The sequence below is a fragment of the Brassica oleracea genome, chromosome C9 (genome assembly GCF_000695525.1).
Source record: "Brassica oleracea var. oleracea cultivar TO1000 chromosome C9, BOL, whole genome shotgun sequence".
Lineage (NCBI taxonomy): Eukaryota > Viridiplantae > Streptophyta > Magnoliopsida > Brassicales > Brassicaceae > Brassica > Brassica oleracea.
Window position 1 is genome coordinate 52,401,532 of NC_027756.1, and position 25,609 is coordinate 52,427,140.

Genomic DNA, 25,609 nt, shown 5'->3' on the forward strand with positions numbered 1-25,609 from the left:
AAAAAAACATATGAGTAGAAAGCATCATTTAATAGACATTAATATTAAAAATATACTATGTATGTTAATATCATTTAAATTTAATTACATATCCTATCAATTTTTTAAAAAAAATTGTTTGGATTAATAAAATTGATTTATACGTTCGCACCAATTTAATTATATATGTAATAGTTACTGACTTTTAATTATTCAATATATATTTATTATTTCATAATATGTAAGAACATATAATACATAAAATAATTTTTATATATAATTTTTATCCCGCGCAAGGTGCGGGTCTTAATCTAGTATATAGTATAATATGGAACATGGTGGACGATTTAGATGATTTTTGTTCAAATCAAACTTGTAATCAACATTTGAATCTCTGTTTACGGTTTAATTTATAAAACGTAAAAATTAAAAAAAAAAACAAAACAAATTTAAGAGGAAACAAAAAAAATGGGGCGTATAATATGTCAAAATAAATGGAAATATGAAAAATATTTGTCTGTGGACAAGGGCCCAATTATCTAAAAAACAAGAAACGACCCAATTATCTCTATTCGTGGGGGACCCCCCATCACGGTATCTACTCGATCAAGAATTATCTACCGGGCCAGCCTCCTTCAGAACGAAACGGGATGTTCCGACGTTTTCAAGAACCGTGAGGATTTCGCCATATATTGCAAAACGGGCTTGAAGGAAGAAGAACAATGGCACAGAGCGGTCAAAGCTGTGCCGATTACTCTTACCAACCACAAGCTGATATATAAAGTTAAAGCTTCTTCTTATCTCACTGTTGTATCTTGTATTTCTATTAAGTAAACTTCTTCTTGTATACTCATATGTTTCTTGCATTACAAGAACGTAACTGATCTAACATTGTGGATCCTTGGAAAGCTGTAAGAGCTGGTTAATAGGGATGAGAAGACAAAACCACAACGATCCATGAAAAGCTTGGGATAACATAAAAACTGTCGTCAAAATAGAACAAAAGAGAAAGTAACCACCATGATTCCTGCCTCCTTCTTGACTCTGTCCACATCTCTCTAACATTGCTGGAGTTTTTTTTTATTAAACAAGCAAAACCGCGTTAATACATCCATCATTCTCTGGATTGTTTGTCACTTGAGCGTATTTCCCTGAAACAAATGCAAATAGAGAGTTAAAGACACGATTACGCACAAAACTTCTGTATATTTTGATCACTTACCCCAGACAACTTTTCCAGCTGGTGTAACAAGACCAAGCTCACTCACATTGACCTGCAAATCAACTCACATAGATGAGAATCTCAAGAGATGTTTCAAGCCTTTGTAGCCCAATATGTATATATATCTTGGGACTAACTAACCTCAATGATTGTTCCTCTAGTCATGACACCAAGCGATGTATACATAGGACCGTTGGGATTCTTCTTGATTCCAATAATCTCAAGACAGAACGTGCACCTTAGTTCAGGATGAGTGACGTGAGCCTTGGTGAAACGAAGTCCAGAAGGGCGGATGAAACGCTCGTACTTTGGTGGCTTCCTCGTGAAACCAGGTCCCACAAATGTAGCTTTCGTAACCATCCTCTTCCACTGCTTTGCTGCAAAAAGGGAAAGCATATCAACAACACTCGTAAGCGACAGTCTAGCTACAAAGCAAACTCAATATAATGAGTGGATACATACTCTTCCTCTTCCCAGATCGGATCACCCTGAACATTTCATCTTCAGCCACAGGACGGACCTGGAAAAGCAAATGTCTATTTAGTTGCCAAGAGAGAAACTTTGAGCCTACCCAAGCCATAGAAAAATACACTGACCAAACAACACTAAAGCAGAAACAGTGATAAAGATCAATTTTGAAGAAAGTTTTCACCTTTGGCAGAGGCACCTCCCACTTCCCAGCTTTTTCTTTCCTCTTTTGCTTGATAGTGTTGCTAAGAACCTAAACACATGATGTCATGCACCCAAGAATCATCTTATTATATATCAACTCGAAAGAAAGAAAGAAAGAAAAAAAAAAACCTTGGCGCGAGTGGTGTTCTCACGATCAAGAAGATAAGCAGGAACAGCTCCTTCCTGAACATCCTCATCAGCTTTACGCCTTGATGAACTCTCCTCGTGCATTTTCAATCTATCACGTGCCAAAAAAAAAAAAAAAAAATCACAAAACACAGCACAACAACTCTCACTAAACGTCTTCTCAGCTATAAATAAATATATATACTTACGTCTTCTTCATTTGAGCTTTCTCAGCATAGTTTTTCTTCGCAATCATCTTACCCTTTATACCTATCGACTGCACAAATTCACCACAAAACAGACACGAATCAACAAATACGAAACAGACAAAAGTAGTTGAAAACCAAAGATTTGAAGAAGGAGAGAGAACATTCTGAGCCTGTTTGGAGCGCTTGTGAACTTGACGCGCCTCCTTCTTGCGCTTGCGCTCTTCGTAGTCGAGGCGGCGTCCATGCCTCTTCTTGTGCAGCTCAATGTAATCTCCCTGCGGCTGTTTTTCATCATCATCAACGCAAAACAACAAAACAACAGAGATAGTCAGTGATCCGGTACATTCTCAAGACTCTCAATAACTGAGAAACGAAAGATATGAGAATACTCCGGCGGCGAAGGACGAACCATGGTTTTAGAGTTTTAGTCGGTGAGAGAGAGACGACGTTCTGAAGAGACTCCGCTACCAACCGCAAAAGCTGCGTTTGCGGGTGGTAGCGGGAAAACCAGTCGCCCCTTAAGGTGTTGATGTTGTAATATGAGGTTTAAGGTTAAAATTTAGTGTTTTGGATTAATATTGGAAAATAATAGATTTGAATACTAGAAGATTTGTAGTTAAATATTTAATAATTTAGATTTGAAGTTTATATTTAGAGTATTGAATGTTTAGTTTACGTTTGAAGTTAAGATTTAAGATATAGAGTTTGATTAAAGAGTAAAGATATGTGTTTAGGAAATTATAGATTAAGATTAAAAAGATTAAATTTTGATTTTAATTTTAAGATTTGAAGTTATAGCATGAAAAGATTAGAGGTTTAAAGGTTGTCTTTAAAGTTTAGGGTTTAAAACAATGTTTAGAGTTTAAAATCATGTTTAGAGTTTAGGGGTTCAAAGAGCTTTTCTTATCATTATAAAAATGATATTATATGTCTTTGATAGCATTGTTGAAACCATTTAAAAAATATATTTGGCGCTTAAATCTAATTTTTCGCTAAGTGTTGGCGGTATCTGTGACTTTATATTTCCGCTCGCTTAATTTTTAAAATAATATTAATTAAGTGCTATTTTAGGTTTCACTCTACCATAGCGTTTATCTAATGCTATAATATAATACAGAAATATTTAAATCATATATGACAGCAGTTCAGTAAAACGTGTTATAACAATGTGCTATCAATGTAGACTTTTTTTGTAGTGACTCACTGCACATCAAACGTGTATAAAAAAATTAATTTATTTTAGAGACAAATAAACAAAGCCAAGATAGGACATATCAGATTTCACAAAACACATAAACTCGTTTTTTATAAAATAACATAACAGATCACATAAACTTGAAACATACATTATCATTATGAAACTTCCGAATTCAGCAGAACATGAAGACAAACAGAACATGGAGAAAAAACAGAACATGAAGAAAAACATAACATGAAGAAAAAACAGAACATGAACTATTTACTCAGCATCTCTGTAATGAGTTTCTGCTTAAGAGCTTCTTCAGATTCAGAAAGTGGCTCAGGTTTGGCAATGAGACGGTCAAGCAAATCCATCTTCTTAACACTCTCTTGAACTGCCAAATCTCTCTCTTTAACTGCCAAATCTCTCTCTTTAATAGAACACATGGCCAGAAACTCAGCAGATGCGGCCTTCGATGCCTCCTGATATGCTATACTTCTCTTACCAGATGCTGCTTTCGATGCCTTAACACCAGGAGGACGTTTTGTTGGTGACTCACCGAGAGCTGAAGCTGCTTGGGAGCTTTCTGATTGTGGTCCATTATCACACTTTCTCTTCTTACCGCTGCCATCAATCTTGCAAGTAGCAGCTTCACACCATTTCTGGTCGTACCTCAGCTCCTCCCAAGCATGGTGAAGGTTGAATTTAATCTTATGATCGTGGTAGAAGATTTCATGTGCAAGTTTAACAGTATCAGCCTCATTCTGACCACTTGTTTTCTGTCTTGTTGCAGCCGCATAGCATCCACAGAACTTGCAAACAAGATCATTCAGTTTCTGCCACCTTTGCTTGCACTGCATGGGCTCTGGCTTATCACCTCCACCCACCTTTGGACTAGCTCCATAGTAATCTACAATACGTTTCCAGAAAGCTCCTACTTTCTGCTCATTGCCCACAACAGGGTCCTTGCTGGTGTTTAACCATGCGCTAACAAGCACTAGATCATCCGAGGGACTCCATTTCTTTCTTCCTTTGCGTTGTGGAGGTGAGTCTTCACAGAAGCTTGACGTTGCAGTTGCTTGAGTACTGAAGAGAGGGGGTTGTGATGATCCGAGATTCCCATCGAGTGAAAAACTCACATTAGGAAAGAGTTCAGGCATGACACTGTCTTGTTGACTGTTCAACAGATCAACAAAATTCGTAGAGTCCATATCTTACAATGGCATAGAAGAGAGAAAGAAGAACAAAGGTGTTTCAAGGAAGAGAGAAAGAGATTATGTGAGATGATGAAATGAAGGAAAGAAGGCACCGGGTTTAATAGACGTTGAAGATGAGAAGACATGTATCTAACTTATTTATTACCTAAAGCACACAAGCATTCATCACAAGCATTCATCAGAACCATTAATCACACGATTTTTCCCTAACCACAACCTAACAAGCATTTATTACCCTAAGTACTATCCACAACCTAACAATGCAAACTCATATCAAGTCTTGCAAACTCACCGAGACTTTCAAGAAGTGGTTGACTGTCGACCTCAAAGTGTAAGCATGTTCACATCTCCCTCAACCTTGTAAGAAAAACATAACACAATGATATGAGATAAGCTTAATACAGAGCCAACTCTTTACAAGACAAAATTAGCAACACAATTTATATGACATTAGCTAAAATACTAAAATTAATCATTACAATGAAACTGAAAGACGGATGAGGTGAGAAAGTTTATTACTTGGGAAATCATCTCCAAATTGAAGAGATTGTGAGCCAGAGCTGAAAGACCGACAGATGAGAAGCCGTGAGGACCGTAACACTCGTCGTCTGTGGTGGGTTTGCATCGTTCTTCTGCCGGAGAAGACGAGAAGCGATGGAGGAGACGCAGTCAAGACAAAGAGAATACGAGGAGATGCCGTCAGGACCGAGACAGTCTTCGTCCTTGGTCTTCCTCCTTGGTGGGTTTCGATCCTTAATCTAGCGGAGAAGAAGACGAGAGAAGACGGAGGATCGAAACGAGAGAAGACTGAGAAGACGGAGAAGACGGAGGATGGTCCTTGGTGGGTTTCGATCGGTGGTGGGGTTTGATCGGTGGTGGGTTTCGATCGGTGGTGAGTTTCGATACTTCCTCTCCGACGAAGAAGACGAGAACGCCGACGGAGGATCGATGGTGGAGGCTCCGTCGGAGAGTTTCGATCGATCAACGGTTCGCTTCTCTTTCGCACGACGGAGAACACAAGAGAAAGGAGAGAGAGGAGAGAAGAAATTATAAAAAAAATAATAATACAGAACCATATACTTTAGCCTAACTACTGACACGTGCCCCATATAACCGATCATATAGTCGGTCACCCAAATCCCCTCTTTAGGATCGATAACATCATATTTAATTTGTTTTGATTTATTTAATTGGATCATTTTATGTATAATCCCACTAAGGACCGCCCGTTAAACATGGTCTCAGAGTTAGGGTTTTATAAATTGGTCGGATCTTGGGTCCTTTAATTCTAATGGGCTTTGTAATAACTTAGCCCATTACTCAAATTAAAATGGGCTTAATCATTGGTTAAGCTCATCATTAACTCTAATTATGCGACACAGTTTTACTTCATATATAAACATTGCTTCATGTTTTTAAGCTATAATCTTTCTTTTGTCCAAAAAACAATGGGCTTAATCATTGGTTAAGCTCTAATTATATGTCACAGTTTAACTTTATATTAGCATTGTTTCATGTTTTTAAGCTATAATCTTTCTTTTGTCAAAAAAAAATGGCTTAATCATTGGTTAAGCCCATCATTAACTCTAATTATTTGACACAGTTTAACTTCATATGAGCTTTTTTATTTTTTGGTTCAAAAAAAAAAAAAGAGCATTGCTTCATTATTATAAGCTATAATCTTTCTATTGTCCGAAAAAAAAAACTATGATCTTTCTCCGTTTTTTTTTTTTTTGGACAAACATCTTTCTCCGTTTTTGTTACTTAAATAAAGGTAAATCAATAGAAAGCAAAACCAAAGGATTGTAATATAGTTGTCTTGTCATCAAAATTGCTGCTTTTCAAAACAAGCAGAAGCAAATCACATTTCATGTTACAGTCATTGCTAAACATAACTTGTAAACTTCATTATCTGACTAAGCTGTTGGATGCAATCTTAAGCCGCTCTCCCGCCATTTTCATCATATGCTTTCCTTCTACTGTCAAGCTCGTGCTTCCAGAGGACTGCAAGGGACAAACAAACAACTAATCAGTCTCCATCACATGGTTTTGCAGTTTGCATAGCGGTAAAGAGAGAGAGAGACTAGGAGAATCACACCTGTAACGAGATAACGTCCTGCAGAATCAAATCGATCTCTGACTTGGATGAAGATATTATCTTCCTAACTTTGACGTCGTTGTGCATCAGCAAGACCACAGAGACAACGCACTGTATCAAGTTCAACGAGTTTCGACCGCTCTCCCTATCTTGCACTGATTCAAGCGCCTTAGTGTTCTCACTGACTATGGATTGCATTCTTTTAAGAACCTCTTCTGTGAGTTTGGAGCTTCGCTCGAACATGAAATAGCAAGGTATCAAATAGTAGAGACATGTTTGTATGTAGAAGGAAGAGTTCTCCTTATCTTCTGGTATACACTGCATAGAAGAGATGTGTCAATCCCAAGAAAGGGTTTATTAGGAAACGAAGAGCTCTCACCTTGACTATGTCGATTAAATAACCCGGTAAGTATTCACTTAGAGTGGCTATGCTGCTTTCAGAGAGGCTAGTAGGTTTAGAGTCCAACGTGCATATAATCCTAAGTATAGCACATCCGTTGTCAAACCAAGGCTTAAGATTCTGCAACAAGAACATGGATGTTATTATGCATTTAGGTGTACGTATTATCAAAATACAAACTTACTTACTATTTGTTCGAGAAGAACTTTCTCTAGAATCTGGAGGACGAGAGAGCCATCACCCATTTTTGATAAACGTAAGCATACAAGTTCTGCAAGTGCTTTTAATGTGCCACGATGTGTCTCCTGCTCTTTACACTCCATCGAAAACTGACCTTCCTCTGCATGAATATGATTCAAAACCATAATCATCTCTCAAGGAAGCACAGAAACCAAGCCCTCGTATCATTTACATAAGAGAATATTAGTACCTTGAACAACTTTAAAACGTGCAACTAAGGTGGTGAGGAAGCTGAAATGATCTGTGATCTGGATGTATCCAGCGCTATAGGCATCGTGGACAACTTCCACTATCCGACACAACACAGCTGGTTCAAGTTGTGGATCTGCGATACGCATTGAGTTTGGTCAATTAACTTTTCATCACTCTAAGAGGTGACTTTAAAAGTTGGAATCAAAAGCATATGTATTGATGAAGGAGATGTGATACTCACTCAGACAGCAGGAAACTATTGATTCCAGCAGAGGAGAGCTAAAATTGTTTATCGTGAAGTAGTAAAGGAAAGCGAGAGCCAAGTCTTGGGCTTCCCGAGGGAGCCTTGCAAAGGCTCCACCAGACACATCACCTGTAAAATGTCAACATTTTACAAGTCCTGTTTTAGTTTAGTCATTAGTGACACTTAAGAAACATGTTTTCAAAGTAGTAAGGGTTGAACCTTCTCCCTGACTACAAGGGTTGAAGAAGTTTATGATGTCTTCTTCAAATGTGGGGGAAGCATTCAGACACCCAACTCGCCCAAGGTCAAGCAAAAGCTTCAAAACAGCCTGAAGAAAAAAAAATACAGAAGATAAATAAGTGAGAACGTGATCCTTGTTGAATTGTATGAGTCATGGGTTTGCACCTGCGAAGATAATGGATGTTTATCACCCAACTGATTTAGCAGCGATGGAAGTTTGTTGACCCAAACTCTCTGGTAGTTAGTTACAGTAGGATCACTTTCACTGAGATAATGGATATCTCCATTCTGCAGATATTACAAGGAACACATTTATTGATCAATATGAGTAGAAAGATAGAAACAGTCAGCCACTATACCAATTAAATTTGTACTTACAGGGATAATCACGTTTCTAACTACTGAGATGCAAGCTAAGGTAAGTGGAGACTCTGGTTTGCAATCGTTGAAGGTAGAAGTAAATGCCTGGAAAATATATACACAATACCATCAATCAGATGAACAATGATGTTACTGCTAGATATAAGATAAACTGAGAAATATATGTCAAGCTCAAACTGCTCTAAGAATCTTAGACAAACCTGCAGAAGATTTTCTCTCCAGTCACTGTCCATCCTCAAAATAAGTTTTGGAATAGAGGGCAGGAGTGCAAGTAAAGTCTTTTCGTAAATAGGTTTAGGAATAGGTTTACGCTGCCTATGGCTCCTGGTGACCTGCAAAACAGATGTTAGCAAATCCTGGTGAGACGTTTTGTTCCCCTTCTAGATTTGCAAGTAAATTAGCAGTTCAGACAGAGAGACAGACATCGTAAGTAAACAAATAAATTAGATGGAATTATAAAAAAGTAAAGTAGTGAGAGCTAACCTTGTCTAGTAGAGTATTTTCAATGAATACCAGAAATCTATTGCACAGGTCAGTATGAAGGTGGCTCCAATCACTTACTTCCAAAAAGATTTCTGTTAGTACACTATTGAGGATGAAGTACCTTTCATCAACCTGTCAACAAAAAAAATCAGCTGAACAGTGTTATTTCTTATCTAGGCTGGCTATTAGTTATTGTCTAGCGTTGTGATGCATACCTTTCCAGAAAGATTGTTCTCTGGATTAAGAGGGAAAGAACCAAGTAACTTTTTTGATATAAGTGGTGCAATGTCTTGATCCAATAACATCAGAGTATCGTCCTCATATGCAGGTAGCCACATATTCTGTCTTTGAACGTGCATACGGATGGAGAACTTGATTGCATAGCCTATGCTGCAAAGAATATGGTGTAAACAGCTAAACGATTTCTCGTCGAATCCTCCAGGAGTATGAATCAACGGAATGAAATCTTGGAAACAGTTGATCAAGACTCCAACGATCTCCTTCAATCTCCCGGAGACATGGGCAAAACCTGCAAGAACACATAGTAAAATGGTCAGTAACACTGTCGTCTTCAGCACATTCAAAACCAATAGACAAAGAAGACAGACGGCACATACGAGCAGATTCGTTTGCCGCATCTTGTTCATAGGCAAGCAGCGGTTCATTCTGTAAAGGTCCCAACATAAGAAAAATATAAGAGCACAAAATGCAAAATAGAAAACTGTTAGAATATGGAAAACAAAGCACATTCCCATGAGGTTGATTTTTAATCCATATGGTTCCATTGAATCTAAAAACATAGCTGCATTCTATATACTCATTTTTCTAACAAGTTATGCTACTTCATGGCATTTGGGAAAGAAGAACTTTGGAGTCATTCAGAGTGAATATGACTACATACCTCTTTATGTGATTCAGTGTCGCTCTCATCACATGGCAACAGAGAGAGGCAATGTGCTAACCCAGAAAGAGCTACATTTAGCTTGCTTCTATCTTGCACATAGAAATGGTTTTTCTGAATAATATCCTTGTAGTTTTCTAGAATCTGCATGAAGTAGTAGGTTGAAATTTCAGGAACACTACAGCAGAAACAAGAAAGGTAACAGACATCATTCAAGAAATCAAAGGAGATAATACCTTATCAGCATACAAGGAGAAGGTGGGAGGGTAGTGCTTAACAACAAGGTGGAAAAACTTGAAAGCCATCAAACGAACTTCAACAGATGACTCGGCCATAGCTTTAAATATGTATGGCATCAAACGTGAAACCATAGGTCCCTGGTTATCCTGAATAGATTCAGCACATAGAATAATCGGCTGTTAGATACATACACAATGGTTCAGATAAAAATGTAAGCAAGTGAAAGAGGAAAGAAGAAAGAGAAGAAGCAATACCTCAACACAAGAGGGAAAGATCTTGGAATCAAAAAGCAAATAGAAAGTGTCTCTCACAGACTTATCATCATCACTAAGACGTTCCCTGAGTTTATCTACGATAGCGTACTTAAGCGACTGTAGCTCCGCAGGGTTATGCTCCAAAAGGTCTTTGATACCATGTAACGCATCTACACAACAGACCAAAACCGAAAAGCATTTAATCCAAAGAAAGGGACATCATATTTTAGAGGAAAAGAAGAAAAGGAAGATACTTTTGCGAACTTTGGCATTGTGATGTGAAGTTTGTTTGAGAAGCTCGTCCAAGGTCAGACCTTTCTTACTTGTAGCGAAGCCACTCTTGTCTGCTCCCACACTCTGCTCAGGAAGTACAATTGCTGCAAACATAAACAAAAGCAACATCAATCATAAGCAGATAGCTTTTAAAAGTTTGAATTTGGGAGGAGAAAGGAGATACCTTGAGACTTAATCTCTGTGTTGGTGGCGTTCTTTGGTGGAGGTAACTTTCTCCCGAGCTTTCTCTTTATTTTCTGCCAAATTCAAAAAAAAAAACATCATCAGCCAAACAGTTAAACGATGAAACTCGATGAAAAGTACCTTAAAGTCGACTCCTTTCTTTTGCTGCTTCTTTCCAGGAGCCTTGGAGCGAACCATTTTTTTCTTATTACAAATCTCAAGTGAGTTAAGAGTAGCTTCTCCTGGAGCTGAGCTTAGAGAGAGAGAGAGAGAGAGAGAGGGCAGTCGCAGAGAAAATCAAAAGACCTAATAACGAACAGAGGTGGTGGCCGAAGAGAGACGACGAAATAGGTTAAGGCGTTTGATTAGTCCGGTTTAAGTAGCCGCTGTTAACCAAAATCGGCCGGCGAACGTTTTGCAGGAAAAGGAAAAAGTCATAGGGTTTAAGGTTATTTTACATGGGCTTTTTCTAAGCCCACAAAAAGGACTTAGTTAATAGTTGTCAAAGCCCATTTTGAAGCTTTTAGGTGGGCTTATATAACTCTATTTAAGAGACTTCCGAAAACTGGAAGGAAAATTTAAAATTCATGATGATTTATATACAAGCAAAGATCAATGATTCTTATACAAAGGGGAGTAAGAACGTTTATACTGCTGGATAGTTATCCAATGCAATGAAAACTATTGAGAAATGAACTCTAAGAACAGTAGTTTGCATTTCATAAGTACAATTTTTTTTGTAGTGTCTAAACGTAAGAGATATTAAAGCAATTTTCATCTATGATGGGGGTATAATGATTGATTGATTTCTTCCTAATCAGTATTCACTTTTTTTTTTCTGACCAATCTCCTGTTACATTTAATCCTTGCACGAGTTCATGGAATCCTTCTCTTCTTCATCCACAAAGTATGGATTGAATTGATTTATGACATGCTCGTAGACAGGTCTCTTGAAATATACAGCCTGCCCATAGAAAAAAAAAAAAGAATGATAAGGCCAACAACGAGTTTTAAGCGCATACAAGCAAAATAACACTAGAGCCAAAGAAACTCACATGCTCAATGACTTGTTCGGGTAGCATCCACGACCACACCTTAAACTCTGGTTTTGCAGTACCATCTCCAAGGAGATTTATCTCTTCCTCCTTGCCCGTGAACTTGAAAAGAAACCTGTATGACAAACTAACTAGATTAGATCCGCACTGAGGGTAGTCTGCAGATTTAAGATACGTGTATAGAAGCTTAGTTTACCATTTCTGAGCTTGGCCTTTGTAACTTGTTCGCCATTTCCGATTCAGTTTATCCTTCACATCCCGGGGGAAATCATAAGTCAACCAGTTTGGTATCTGTATGTAAACAAAAAAAATAGACAAAGCTCAGTTTGGTTGATATACATAAAACCTTAAGAAAAGGAAGGAATCTCGTTGAAAATATATTTAGCAATTTACTATGAGAAAGATATGTCAAAAGCGTGCCTCGGCAATGAATTCAGCAGAGGTAACTCCGGTTTCTTCTCTCAGCTCTCTAAAAGCAGCGTTTCTAAGATCTTCTCCCTCATCGGCACCACCCTGTAAAAGCAGCAAGTAGCTCATTAACCTCTAGCAAATTGATAACCGTAGAGGATAAACCGATGATTCTCCATTCTAACCTACAATATGGACTCAGAGAACATCAATGTCATTCCATTTGATCAAGTATAATCCAAACAACTCTTTAGCTATAAAGATAGATACTTTACTCAACGCACTACAAAGAGAGCTTTTGCTTAGTGAGAAGTGAGCTAAACAGAGCAATCAAATTACTCAAAAACACTTCCTTATGGTAATCAGAGAGAGAGAGAGCTATAGAGGATTCACCTGAGGCATCTGCCACGTATCCGGAACATGAATCTTCGATGCAGTAAAAATCTGCCAAAACCAAAAACCATATCAATCCCAATCAATCACCGTAAACCCCTAAATCAACTCTACCAAACTAAAATCTCCTAAGAACGAGTTATAGTTGCGAGAAGATGATGACAAATTACCTTTCTACATGGACTAACGAGACAAATGCCAACGTTTTTCCGGTAACCAACCGGCGGCGACTCAACTGTCCTCGCCGGCGGCGATAAGGCGACGGAACGAACCACCACCAGAGGCTTCGAGGCAGAGAAGGGACGTTTCGAGTATGCGAATTTAGCAGGTTTACAATAGAAATCTAGACGAACGGAGATTGCTGATTTGCCGATGAATCCAGACGCCGTAACGGCCATGGCGGCGGGAACTATTTAGTAGGCTCCCCTCTCCCTCGTGAGTCCGCTTTAGCGATAATATCTAACTTTCTCCGAAGCGATAAAATGATATTATTACGACACTACCCCCTTTCGAACGCCCAAACGTCGTCGTTTTAAACTCTCATGTCAAAACCCCCACGCAAAAAAATTTACCGACCAGATGACGAATATTCGCTGCAGCAGTCAAACAGTGAAAAAACGTATGACCCCGGCTTAAAGTTATTTTGGACCCTGTGCCTTTGAGTATGATTATTGGAGGTTTTTTAAGATGTGTTCTTGCAGAATATAAGAACCTGACTCTTAATTTTTAACTAAAAAAAAGCTAAGAACCGGCTCTTCAATAAAAGTTTTAAGAGACGAATTCTTATATTCCGCTAAAAACTTCATCCTAAATAAGAGCATTGATTAATGACGAATTTTTAGGCTGAGGTGTTTAGAGGAATATAAAAACCGTCTTTTAACTTTTAATTAAAAAAAACTAAAAATTATATTTTTCGCTAAGAAACTCATCCCAGCCCAAGAAACGCCTATAAAAAGTTTTGTTTAGAATAATGGTAAAACTAATAAGTTAAAAAATTAGTGACGTTTAATATTTGTTCTACACAGTCACGTTAAAGACACATTGTTCTGAAAATTTTGGACCCTAAATCTGTAAGAAAGTTAAGTAATTTGTTAGGGCCTTGTGCTTTTAGCATCGTTAGCACACGTCCCTCAAAGCCGGGTCTGCTCGAATAATGATGGAAATGAGAAAACATCTCTATATAAAAGATATTTCCAGGATTCCATTTTACATAATATGATCGTAAACTACTAACAAATAGTTTTTTCCTATGATATTTTTCATATACAACTCTTCCAGGGCCTAATTGAATCAGCTTCTAACAAATAGTTTTTTCCTATGATCGTAAACTACTAACAAGTAGAAGTAAACCAAAGCTTCTGATGATTTCCCAAAATAGACAAGGTTTCCTCTTCTAACCTCATCAGCTTATTAAATTAATATATATATAGAAGAAAAGTAAACCAAAGCTTAGAAAAGTTATAACTGTTTGGTGGCCAATCTTTGTTAGTACCAACTATCGTTAATTCTCGGAGATTTTGGACTTTAAGGTAGGTACATTTTGCTAGTAGTTAACAAAAACTTAACAGTAGTTCAAACGCTACAACTAAGAAACTTCTGTTTTTTGTCCTTATTCCATCCTCTCAACTCAGATCCTTCCGTCTCCATGTTAGACGACAAACTCCTATGGAAAATAGACCAAAGGCTTTGCGATATAAATATAAACCCTAAAAGTAAAAGTTATTTACTTAAGTAAATCCTCCAAATTAACCGTATATTTATAAATAAACCCCAACTTTACCTCTTGAAGTCTTATAAACCTTAAAATCCCAATTACCAACCAAAATGTTTTCATGTTACACCTTTAAGGATTTAACCACAACGTCGTTAACACGCATTTAACATTCGAGATTTTAATCTGCAAAGGATTTATTTAACCACAGTGCGGTAAGTGAGCTTTATAATGTGTTAGTTGTTGCTGTTGGCCAATCTTTGTTAGCATTCAACCGTCATTCTCGGAGATTTGGACTTTAAGGTAGGTAGGTAGGTACATTTTGCTAGTAGTTAATTAACAAACACACACTTAACAGTAGTTCAAACACTACAACTCAGAAACTTCAGTTTTGTGTCCCTATCTCTTCCTCTCAACTCTCTCTATATATAAGATTACAAGTGCATGTCTATATTTCACCATCACAAAATAAAAGAAAGAAACTAAAAGCGACGGCCAGGGCAAGAAAAACTGATTCCCAGCCAAGGATGCAAGGATCGACGAAAAAGGCTGACGAAAATGCAAGTAAGAAAACTACGGGTAGGAAGGGAATTGCCAATTTAATGGATAAGTGGTTCTTCGCTGATCCAAAAGTTCAAAAACATGGCGATAAGACTCATTTAGCCAAAAAGGCATCTCGATTCGACCTGAACAAAAAACCATCTGATGGCGGAGGGAGCAGCAAGTAGTCCGGTGGTGCAGGCGATGCCTAATGAAGCAGCCGTCGAATAATAAAATTTAATGTTGTCTTGAAATTAAAGTTGTTGTTGTGTCTTTGCATTCTCATTTCATATTTCTAGTTTGTGTTGTTTTGGTCAAGCTTCGGTCATGTTTCTGGTTGTGTCTTAAACATAAATAATGGAATGTTTATTTGATAATATATGGATACTAGTATGGAAAAATATGAAAGGCTAAAGCATATCTTATTTGCTGTTTTTTTCTAACACATCTCTTTATTTGATATTATAAAGTAAGAAAAAATGGCTGTATATTATGATATCAATAAATATATGGAATGTATATGTGAGCTAATGTAGTTAAAAAAATATCACACGAATGATGATGGAATTGTGAACACATCTCTATACAAACATATTTCCAGGATTCCCATTTACATAATATGATCGTAATCTACTAACAAATAGTTTTCTCCTATGATATTTTTCATATACAACTGTTCCACGTGTTTTAGGAATCATAAAAATAAACCGGCGGTGAACATATTAGGTTTGGAGTTCATATTCTAACAATGATTACCAACAAAAACAAATCTGGTAGGATTTAATATATGAGATATATTTTTTGAGTATGAATGTGCATGGTTTTATCACAACATCCATTTGAGCTTAATTACTTGTTAGTCACCTACATAACAGACTGACACGGTTTCTCGAACAATTTTTCAGAGGAATTTCAACATCAAAAAGATAGTGATATCGCTTCCTACAAGTTCCAATCCCTACAAACAACTAAAGTCCTCATCATTTTCATACTCGCATTCCATTGAACTACTTCATGCAAACAAACCCATAATAACAAAAAAAGTAAGCAGTTTAGTGGTTAGAATTAAAATAATGCGTAGCAAAAAATTCTAGAATAAAAGCAAGCAGAGCGAATCCATACAACACCTATTGACAAATCATTTTCTCCCTCTTCCAATATTTTGTAAATCTAACTAGTTTGTTCATCATGTTTTCTTTTAAATGGTTTTAATTTATCATTAAAAGCAACCAGCTAGTGAAAGAACTTAATTTATAGAAACCTTCGTGTTTAGGATTATTATTATTGTTAAACTTCGAAAGGATACCCTAATGAAAAAACATATTACCTCTCATATTCAAGGCTTTTTTAGATATATTGCTTTCATATTTTATTAATTTGATATAGTTGTTTTAGAATATAATATAGTTGAGTTGCGATCTAGTTTTTATTCTATAAATTAAATTTGCTTGACCATTCTTATTTAAGAAAGATGTAACATTTGAAAGCATCTCTTCACCTAATCTTCGTTTGCAACTAAAGGTCACAACATCTATCTTCAACACCAACTTTCCTTAGTTTTCTTGGTTTTAGCATTAAAACATTACAAGTCTTTGCTATGCTTTATTTTCTTTGAAGCTGAGAAATATTTCACATCAGACATTTTCATTATTCGAAATAAAAATTTATGAGTAGTAGAATTGAAGACATTTTGTTTCGTCACTCATGTTATAATAAATGTAACTGACATTTTCTTTTGTTGAAAAACCGCTCTAATCTCTAAATCTTCCGCGGTAAACCCCACCTCGATTGCAACCTATTAATTAAGTATAGATCAAAGATATATGTGTTCTTAATATATATTGTTATAGTTTCGTAATTTCAGACCCGGACAGGTTTGTTTGTAATGTTCTATAGACTTATTGATATTCGTATTTCAGTTTCTAACTGCTGCTTATAAGTCTTTAGTCAAGATTCGAAAACAAAAACATGGCTAGCTTAAGAGCAGTCGCTTTTAAGGAAGTTTCTTGGAAGGTTTGTATGACATTGTAAAGATGACTCCCTTTACAATATCCCAAAACCAACTACCGCACTAAGGATTTTTCACATCCACACATGTATACATCTCCTTTGTTATTCTACAGATATTCACGTATAGATATTTTAGCACACGGAAAAGACCAACGCCCAGTTTATCACAAATTTATCTTAGATTAAAAAAGAAACAAAGAGGTGTTAACCAATTATGATGAAAAAATCTGAAATGTTTATTAATTCGTTGTCCTAAATATCTAAAAAAGTAAGAACTGTGCCGCAACTAGCAAGTAACCTCTAATTAATCAAATCACCTTACAATATTAAACGGCCGCGTCACATTTGACTTTCAAAAACAAAACCGCGTTAATTTAAACGTTTTATCTAACACACACGTTATCTCTACAGTGTATATAAACCACCCCTCTTCCTCCTCCACCTAATAACATTAATTATTCCCTTTTTTACTTCCTCTCATCCTTTTTACAAATCATCACACAAACAAAGAAGCTTTTTCATCGAACACATGGGAGACAGGCACCACCAGGACTTAAACGGCGCCTACTACGGCCCATCGATCCCACCTCCAAGGAAAGTCTCTCACAGCCACGGCAGAGGCGGCGGCGGCTGCTGCGGCTGCATAGGCGACTGCCTCGGCTGCTGCGGATGCTGCATCTTGAGCGTCATCTTCAACATCCTCATCACCATAGCCATCCTCTTAGGCATAGCCGCTCTGATCATCTGGCTAATCTTCCGACCAAACGCCATCAAGTTCCACGTCGCCGACGCCAAGCTCACGCAGTTCACGCTCGGCGCGGACAACAACCTCCGCTACAACCTCGACCTCAACTTCACGATCCGGAACCCTAACCGCCGCATCGGCGTCTACTACGACCAGATCGAGGTCAGGGGATACTACGGAGACCAAAGATTCGGTAACGGCAACGTGGCGCCGTTCTACCAGGGGCACAAGAACACGACGGAGGTGGGGAGTAAGCTCGAGGGACAGGGCTTGGTGGTGCTTAACGGCGGAGATCGGAAGGATCTGGACGAGGATTTGAAGTCGGGGATATACAGGATCGACGCGAAGCTGAGGCTTAGGGTGAGGTTTAAGTTTGGGTTGATCAAGTCGTGGAGGTTCAAGCCCAAGGTTAGGTGTGATCTCAAGGTTCCTCTCGGTTCCTCTAATGTAACCAGCGGGTTTCAGTTTCAGCGGACCAAGTGTGACATTGACTTTTGATGCTAGTCAAAGTCAAATGCTATTGTGTTCGGATTCCGTTTTCATTTATATGCACTTGTTTATTTTTATCTTTAGTTGTTTATCTTCATTATTTGCGTACATGGACTTTATGTGATATTGTTGGAGAGGTATATATGTTTTGTGTAATAATCTTTTTAGCGTATGGTTCCATGTAAATAAAATAGTTTTTCGTATAAATATATGAATTATCATTTAGAATGAAGCATAACTGAAAAAAGAAAAGAATGAAGCATAACGGTACAAGTACACGAGAGAAGTATTTCTCAAAAAAAAAGCACCCTTAAAAAAATAGGATGTTTAATATTTTTTTTTCTGGTTTTTTGTCTGACTAAAAACAAAAAATTAAAAATGAACAAATCGCGCACCGCCACGTGTCAGCGGAACCCGCAAAACAGTGGAAGACTCGACGCTTAATCTGACTTTTTGACACCTCTTCTTCCTGTGGGGCCCAGCACTTAGCGGTCTCCCTTAGAAATGCTCTTACTTGTTAGGATAGAAATGTCTAACTAACACACAATTAAGAAAACTTCAACCAGAGCTGAAGTTTCCGATATTTCTGGAGCTCCTTCTTTACGATAATGATGTTTGGATGGTTCTCAATAAATAGTTTTATATATTGATGTTCGGGGTGGATGTATTGATGTTTTATCTCCTCCTTAATCAACCTATAGAAGATCTGATTGTTCATCTGTTTTTTTTTTGGTAGAAAAAGATGTCCAGTTCAAGTGAGGATGATCCAAACATTGATCCAGAAGTCAGGTTTATTATGGAGGGAATTGCACGTTTGGTCGCCAAGCATGGGTTGTGGATGGAGAGCAGGTTCTTGGAGGATAATGTGAATAATAAACTATACAACTTTCTGAGGATCCCCAACCATCCTTATCTAGCTTTTTATCGAAACAAGATTGTTGAATACCGAAATGCTCATCAGAAACAATGTATCAAACCTCCTTGTTCTACTAATTATGTTGCACAGCCTCCAGTTGTAGAAATTAAGTGTCCTGAAGGGATGAAACCCAATGATTTTGGCGTTATTAAACTCACAGCTCATTTTGTGGTGAGGTATGGGAGGCATTTCTGGCCCGATTTGGTGAATAGCGTGACTATGAACCCGAAACCCCAATTTGCCTTTATCAATGCAAGTGATTGCAGATTTAATGTTCTACTTGAGCTTGTTGATGCTTGTGCTACTGGAAGCGGCCAGCGAGTAAACCTAACCAACATGCTTGCAAAGAAACATTTCTCGAAGGGGTTTTCAATATTCTTCAAGGGAAAAAGCATGATGAGGAGGAGGGAGTAGAGATAGAGAGGGATGTTGTTGATGTGCATGATTTCTCGGGATGTCTTGACTATTTTGCTTGTAGTGATGATGGAAAGTGGAAATCGCCTGGATGCATTTCAGCACAAATGTTGTCTGATGGTATGCTTGATGCTCCACCAACTGATGATGATGCACAAGGTCAACCCAATCCTCTATTTACGGATCCTCCAATACCTCGCGATTATCCATTTACATATCCTAAAGGGATCACACGTAGGCAGCTTGGTATTATCAAGGTCACAGCGCAGTTTTATGTGAGGTATGGGTATGCATTTTGGATGGCTTTGAAAAGGAGATTGGCTATAATAGATAACTCTCAGTTAAACGCTCAGTTCAAGTTTATCATGCCAGAAGATAGGTACAGTTTTTTTCTATCGGCTTGTGACTGTTTATTCCAATGTATTAATGCCTTCATGTACTTGTCCGGAGAGAGATGTCCTCAAGGGTTTCTTCAATCTCCTTCAAGGGGAAAATCAGGAGGTAGAGGTGGGAGTGGAGATGTGATATCTTGCATATTCACATTGTTTTATCCATTTATTCATGTGCATTTTCATCATATAGATTAGGATTAAGCCATGTCTAGGTTGTATTTTGTATACATATGTCTCTATCAGGTATTGGAGTACCACATGGAGTTCTTGGAGACACTTGGGTGCATTTGGAGCTCAAAGGAGGTGATTAGAGTGATCTTTGGACGAGTACTGCCTGGAGCGACCAGCCCAGAGCGACTATCTCAAGTCACTCCAGCCAGAGCGACCTACCGGAGCGACGCCATGAACTCGCTCGCCCTATACGCTTCGGAGCGACCTCCTAGAGCGACAAGGCAAAGTCGCTCCAGATCCTAGAGCGACCAGTTCAGAGCGACAAGGCGAAGTCGCTCCAGCTCCTAGAGTGACCTCACCACAGCGACCAGTTCAGAGCGACACAGCCAAGTCGCTCGCGAGGAACGACCCGGGAGCGACGTCTTCGAAGCGACACAGCCAGGTCGCTCGCGAGGAGACGACCCGGGAGCGACATCTTCAGAGCGACACAGCCAGGTCGCTCGCGAAGAAACGACCCGGGAGCGACCTCTCGCAGCGACGTATTTCTTATCTATTTTCTCTACATGATTAATCTGAAATCCAATATGGGTTTAAGAGGAATCATGGAGATTAGTGAGTAATCACCTTTTTGAATTCATGGGTTAGGGAGATTAAGGGTGATTAGGTTAATTCTAAGATGTTTTAGTGCAGATCATTCTTAGTCCTTGCTAGTAGAGTATTCATAATGCATCTTCTGAGTTGGCCTCTCAAAAGTTGATCTATAGGCATTTCCCACCCACAAGGTGTTTGATGAAATTTCTCACCCAAAAGGTGTTTGATGAAATGTCTGAGACAACTCTCCTAGGCTTTTAGTATACTTTGCCAAAGACATTTGTTGTTAAAGGTGCTAAAATAGCTAGTAGACTTGTTAGTAATGATTGCTTTCATATTATTCAACCAAAGACATTTGATGTTTGAGATATGTTAGCAAATGAGCATTCATCTAGACATAGAGCTTGCTTAGAATTGTGTCTAGGCTTAAGGTCGATAGTTTGATTGATCATTTGTCATCCTTAGTTCGAAACTTGATCACCCAAGGTCTAATCCCTATGCCATGAGTTTTCTTTTCCCTTAGTCAAGAAAATATCATTCTGTTATTGCTTTTTAGTTTTAGTCATAGCTTAAAACTCATCTAAATCATTGGTTGCACTTAGATTAAGTGAGTATTTGCATTCTCGGTGCTTTGATATCCCTCAGAACTGGTTCGACAATCACTATACTACAACATTTGTCTTAGGAGCCCTCAAAACTCCTAACACGAAGATGTCCGAGAGTGATTTGCATTCTTACGTGGGTGCGCTTGACTATTTTGCTAACAGGGAGGATCAACAGTTGACATCACATGGATGTTTTTCATCGACCCCAACACAAATGCGACCTTGTTTGCCTGTGCCGCTTCCAAAGGGATCTCAGTGGCGTTTCCTTCTCCACCACTGCCACTACGTGAGGAACCAGAGCCAAAGAGACAAGCTTAATAAGTCCGCACTTGTTCCAGAAGACCAGTTTCTCGTTCAACATTCGGTTAACGTTTTTCCCTGTTTTTTTTTCTTGTTTGACTTGACTTGTAACTGATCAGCAGTCGCACATTTTCAGGGTTCTGTTACAATCAGGGTTTCTTTTCCAAACGTGAACAGTGAGCAAGTCACTGAGATCACTCTGCAGTCGTTATCAGAAAACGTGGCAAGTTTGAAGGAGAAAATAGCTAGGAAGATCCAAATTCCAGCAAACAAACAGAAGTTATGGGGAAAAGCCGGATTTCTAAAGAAGGACAACATGTCATTGGCACATTACTGTGTGGGAGCAGGAGAAACTCTAATTATGTCTTTGTGAGAACGTGGGGAGGAGAGAAAACGCTTTCCATCTCTTATTTGGTTGATGTGGCCATGTACCGGTTTTAACTTCTTCTTTTTTTTTAACAGACCTGGTTTTAACTTTGTTTTCGATTGGCAGATAGTCTTAAACATATTCTCAGTATGGTTATGTTATTTTTTTATGCATGCATGTGGATTGTAAAATATAAATTCTCGATTGGAGATGGGACGTAGCAGGTGGCTTTTCCTTGGGAGAATCTGTTGTTGATGAGCAAACTGAATCTCTACTCAACCGCTTCAACCTGTTTCCTTGGTGCAGCTTTTGCTTTTCCGGATATGGGTGGGTTGAGCCTGGTATTTGTTTTCTGAGTTGTTGGCCTCAATTTGCGTTTTGAAAAGGAAATCTTTTAAGGAAAAATAAAAAAAAATAATTCTAAAATAGCAGAAACTCAAGGCAAAAGGTGATGGAAAAGGGTCTTTTTCTTTTGAATGATTGTCATTTTCCATCACCTTTTACGTTGAGTCTCGGCTGTTTTAGAATTATTTTTCTTTTTCTTTTTTTGAATGATTGTGAAGTTATATTCAATCAAAAAGATCTTTGTTACATCAAGTGGTTTTTTAATTTTGAAGAGCGTTTTGTATAAAGAATAAGCTAATCCTGTAAAGAACGAACCAAATAACTAGCTATGGGCTCTTGAAGCAAACTAGACAACAAGTACTCCCTTGTACGCTCGATTTCCTTGCAGACGAATAGTATTCAACCTGTTTGATGCAGCGGACAAATAGGTTGAATGGTCGATCTATGAACTTTAGGGTTCTTAGAGATCTATTCTTGGATCGATCAAGAGTTTATTTCGATAGCTTCTTAAGACCAACTTCCTGCTTGATGAATTTAATCAAATCGAATAAGGTATAAACCAACAGCTAGTTTATTAATTATCAAAGTCTTAATACAACTCTAGGCATAGTAAACCTATTTATATAAAAACTAAATAACCTTAAAACTATTAAAAATCATTAAAGATAATTCTAACTAATCAAGATAAATTTTAAAATAAGTAATAAACTAGATAATTAAGATATATCCAAATATCTCTCTGCATCATTCTCTTCTCAAGAGTTTCTTCGATCTTCTTCAAGGGGAAAATCAGAAGGTAGAAGTGGGAATGGAGATATCCGAAAGTGATTTGCTAACAGGGAGGATCAAGAGTTGACACCACATGAATGTTTTTCATCGGCACCAACACAAATACAACTCTGTTTGTCTGTGCCACTACTTGAGGAACCAGAACCGAAGAGACAAGCTTAATAAATCAGCATTTGTTCGAGAAGATCAGTTTCTTGTTCAACAATAAGTATTTTTTTTTATTGTATGGTTCCATGTAAATAAAATAGATATATATTCATATTTAAATTTACTATTCCCTCTGTTCCAAAATGGTACATATTTTAGAATTATATTCTATCAACTAATAATGGCTAATTATTAACTTCAAAAAAATTAATTACATTTTTTGAATTCTTATTAATTTAAAATTATAAAAAATATATAATCACAAAAAATTATGCATTTAATATGTTTTATTAGTCTGCGTGAAAAATCTAAAATGTGTATTATTTTGAAACAGAGAAAGAACTACTTAGTGGTGTTAAACCTCATCAGAGATGGTAAACATGATTAATCACGATGTCAGAAAAGTGACCTTGGCGACTAAAAACTACTTAACCACCGGAATTAACAATATGAACTTCTTGTCATTTGTCAATGTTAATAACTGTGGTAACAATAATTAACTGTTTGATATAGTCATTGATTTAATGCGTCTCATTTAGCGTTGATCCATGTATCAAAAATCCGGAATCTTCTGCTTCCCCATTGATCATTTTTGTTTCTGTAGTAAGAGAACAAGCAACACTGCACCCATGGAGGATTTCTTGGAGCTTCGTTCATCCTATCACCTCCCAGCAATTTATTCAGCTTCTTGATCAGAGCTTCTTCATCAGATGGGTCACACCCGAAAAACTTATCCTGTCATAATGGCGGATACATATATATATATAAAAGACAATCCCTTGAAGGAATCCTTGGAACATAACATTGAATAGAATATTTACCCCTTCATCAGCATACAGAGAAGCGTGGATTCTGGCGGTTGCATCTTCTAGTATTGCTAGCAGTTTGAATTTGCCGTTCAAATCGTGGAAGTTTCTGACATCTCTAGGAAACACTTGTATGAACCGAACAACACACCTGAATTTAGCAGTCACCTGAGTAAGTATAACTAAACATTAAGTTTAGAAAGTCTTTCATTACTTTTGCTCGAAAAATTAAGATTAGATGATAGCTTTTGGGATACAATACATTGCTATAGGTCAGCATGTCCATCAGAGTCACAAACGGAGCGTCCTCATGGGCAACCCCTATAAATATATTACCAAAATAACCTTCAACATTATGCTAAGTGAAGTCGAAAGCTCAAGAAAATAAACTATGAGTTATAACCTGTGATTCCTGAGTGAGAAGGACTACTAATACAGCGTGTGATGGGGTTCCATCTCGATGAGAACTTTTCTCTGCACATTTTGAATTTGTAAGAAATCTTTGTTAAATAAGAAAAAGTGAAGAGACAAACCTTTGAGGTGAAAAGGATTGCATTTCTCTGCTCATTGTGTACTGCATCTTTGTAGAGGGACTAAAAGTGGCGCTCCATAATCCCATATTTACTTGGAGGAAAAGGTTCAGAAACTTCACGTGTTGACCAGGCTTCAGACCCTGAATGGCCTGCTTCTCAGTAACATTCTCTACTATGATCCTCAAGACTGAACCAAAAGTAGGAAACGTGCGTAACACATGAGTGGGCAGCATCATCTCTGGTTCAACACATAAAGGAAGCCTTTCTGACCTGTTTGTAAGCGAAAACACTGAGCTCTCAAGAACCAACACATTACGTTTGGAATATTAAAAAAAAAAGGGATCTCAAAACCAAAATTCGAAAGAAGAGCTAGAATAGGGAGAAGTACACAGACTTACTTTACCACGAAACTGCACGCTGGCATCTCAGTTCCATCCCAAACGAAGATGTAACACCTATCTTTATCGTCCTTGGAAACGTGAACAATCTTGAAGAGCGATAAAAAATGAGAAACAATGTCAAAAGACCATAAAAAGAAAGATAAGACCAAAAACAATCAACCTGGCAATTAAGGTTTAAATGCTCCCCTTCTTTGATATCTTTCAGGGATGTGAAACAACATGACCCTACCAATAAACAAAAGCAAAATAAATAAATAAAAAAATCATCCAATTGCATATGGAATCTTCAATGAACAATGCTTTACCATCGTCAAACTTATAAGTTATCATCCACTCTCTGAGATTTGATAAAAAGCTCTTATCCTGATCTCTAATCCGAAACTTAGGCGAAGACTGGTACGGTACAAACCCCTCCCCATGCTCCCCGTTGAATAACGCAAACGACGACGACGTTTCGTTGCAGAGAGCAGTGATCTTCCGATTAACAAGCACAATCTGCGTTTTTAATAACAAAGAGACTGTCATCAATCAACAAGAGCACACGAATGGTAGTGTATGAATCGCCACCTTCACACTCGAGAGGAAGATTACATCCCCGATCGATTCGACTCGAGGAAGCGATCGATTCGCACGAGCGATGAGCTTTACAGGAAGGCCAGATCCCGAGTGCCACGGATCGATGATTTTCAACGTACATGAACAATCTAAAAACAAGTTAAAATCATCAGCGACGAAGCTATATATATT

General features: G+C 37.8%; 7 protein-coding genes across 7 annotated transcripts in view; 2 read left to right on the plus strand and 5 right to left on the minus strand.

The window, feature by feature from the left end:
• Positions 1–1,061: 1,061 nt before the first annotated feature.
• Positions 1,062–2,666, minus strand: LOC106315803 (ribosome biogenesis protein NSA2 homolog). Its single transcript, XM_013753627.1, has 9 exons — positions 2,618–2,666; positions 2,370–2,489; positions 2,209–2,276; positions 2,003–2,111; positions 1,854–1,922; positions 1,664–1,721; positions 1,343–1,578; positions 1,202–1,253; positions 1,062–1,130 (listed from the first exon to the last, which is right to left on the minus strand). Exons 1-9 carry the CDS (start codon positions 2,618–2,620, stop codon positions 1,063–1,065), a joined length of 783 nt encoding a protein of 260 aa, XP_013609081.1. The 5' UTR covers positions 2,621–2,666; the 3' UTR covers position 1,062.
• A 997-nt stretch (positions 2,667–3,663) lies between these two features.
• On the minus strand, positions 3,664–4,599 carry LOC106315325 (glutathione S-transferase T3-like). Its single transcript, XM_013753059.1, has one exon. It carries the CDS (start codon positions 4,597–4,599, stop codon positions 3,664–3,666), a length of 936 nt encoding a protein of 311 aa, XP_013608513.1.
• A 1,789-nt stretch (positions 4,600–6,388) lies between these two features.
• Positions 6,389–11,135, minus strand: LOC106313624. Its single transcript, XM_013751494.1, has 19 exons — positions 10,876–11,135; positions 10,736–10,808; positions 10,533–10,655; positions 10,279–10,448; positions 10,021–10,170; positions 9,785–9,928; positions 9,501–9,549; positions 9,099–9,412; positions 8,884–9,015; positions 8,601–8,732; positions 8,398–8,484; positions 8,185–8,307; positions 7,999–8,107; positions 7,777–7,908; positions 7,534–7,668; positions 7,292–7,443; positions 7,083–7,223; positions 6,704–7,021; positions 6,389–6,609 (listed from the first exon to the last, which is right to left on the minus strand). Exons 1-19 carry the CDS (start codon positions 10,930–10,932, stop codon positions 6,514–6,516), a joined length of 2,637 nt encoding a protein of 878 aa, XP_013606948.1. The 5' UTR covers positions 10,933–11,135; the 3' UTR covers positions 6,389–6,513.
• Positions 11,136–11,426: 291 nt separating this feature from the next.
• Positions 11,427–13,057, minus strand: LOC106315744 (nudix hydrolase 27, chloroplastic). The gene is made up of 6 exons (XM_013753561.1): positions 12,761–13,057; positions 12,591–12,641; positions 12,210–12,302; positions 11,986–12,080; positions 11,790–11,904; positions 11,427–11,698 (listed from the first exon to the last, which is right to left on the minus strand). The coding sequence occupies exons 1-6, from the start codon at positions 12,986–12,988 to the stop codon at positions 11,594–11,596; spliced, it is 687 nt and encodes a 228-aa protein (XP_013609015.1). The 5' UTR covers positions 12,989–13,057; the 3' UTR covers positions 11,427–11,593.
• A 4,225-nt stretch (positions 13,058–17,282) lies between these two features.
• LOC106312876 (protein YLS9) lies at positions 17,283–18,292 on the plus strand. Its single transcript, XM_013750558.1, has one exon. It carries the CDS (start codon positions 17,381–17,383, stop codon positions 18,092–18,094), a length of 714 nt encoding a protein of 237 aa, XP_013606012.1. The 5' UTR covers positions 17,283–17,380; the 3' UTR covers positions 18,095–18,292.
• A 535-nt stretch (positions 18,293–18,827) lies between these two features.
• On the plus strand, positions 18,828–20,642 carry LOC106315326. Its single transcript, XM_013753061.1, has 3 exons — positions 18,828–19,205; positions 19,313–19,794; positions 20,624–20,642. The coding sequence occupies exons 1-3, from the start codon at positions 18,828–18,830 to the stop codon at positions 20,640–20,642; spliced, it is 879 nt and encodes a 292-aa protein (XP_013608515.1).
• A 2,921-nt stretch (positions 20,643–23,563) lies between these two features.
• LOC106315567 (protection of telomeres protein 1b) overlaps positions 23,564–25,609 on the minus strand; it is a 4,569-nt gene continuing 2,523 nt past the window's right edge. The window contains exons 2-10 of the mRNA XM_013753333.1: positions 25,430–25,566; positions 25,168–25,357; positions 25,023–25,087; positions 24,860–24,948; positions 24,462–24,731; positions 24,332–24,402; positions 24,191–24,249; positions 23,944–24,096; positions 23,564–23,857 (exon numbers count right to left, since the gene is read on the minus strand). Of these exons, the coding sequence (XP_013608787.1) occupies positions 23,654–23,857; positions 23,944–24,096; positions 24,191–24,249; positions 24,332–24,402; positions 24,462–24,731; positions 24,860–24,948; positions 25,023–25,087; positions 25,168–25,357; positions 25,430–25,566 (1,238 nt within the window). The 3' untranslated portion in view covers positions 23,564–23,653. The remainder of the gene's footprint in view (positions 23,858–23,943; positions 24,097–24,190; positions 24,250–24,331; positions 24,403–24,461; positions 24,732–24,859; positions 24,949–25,022; positions 25,088–25,167; positions 25,358–25,429; positions 25,567–25,609) is intronic.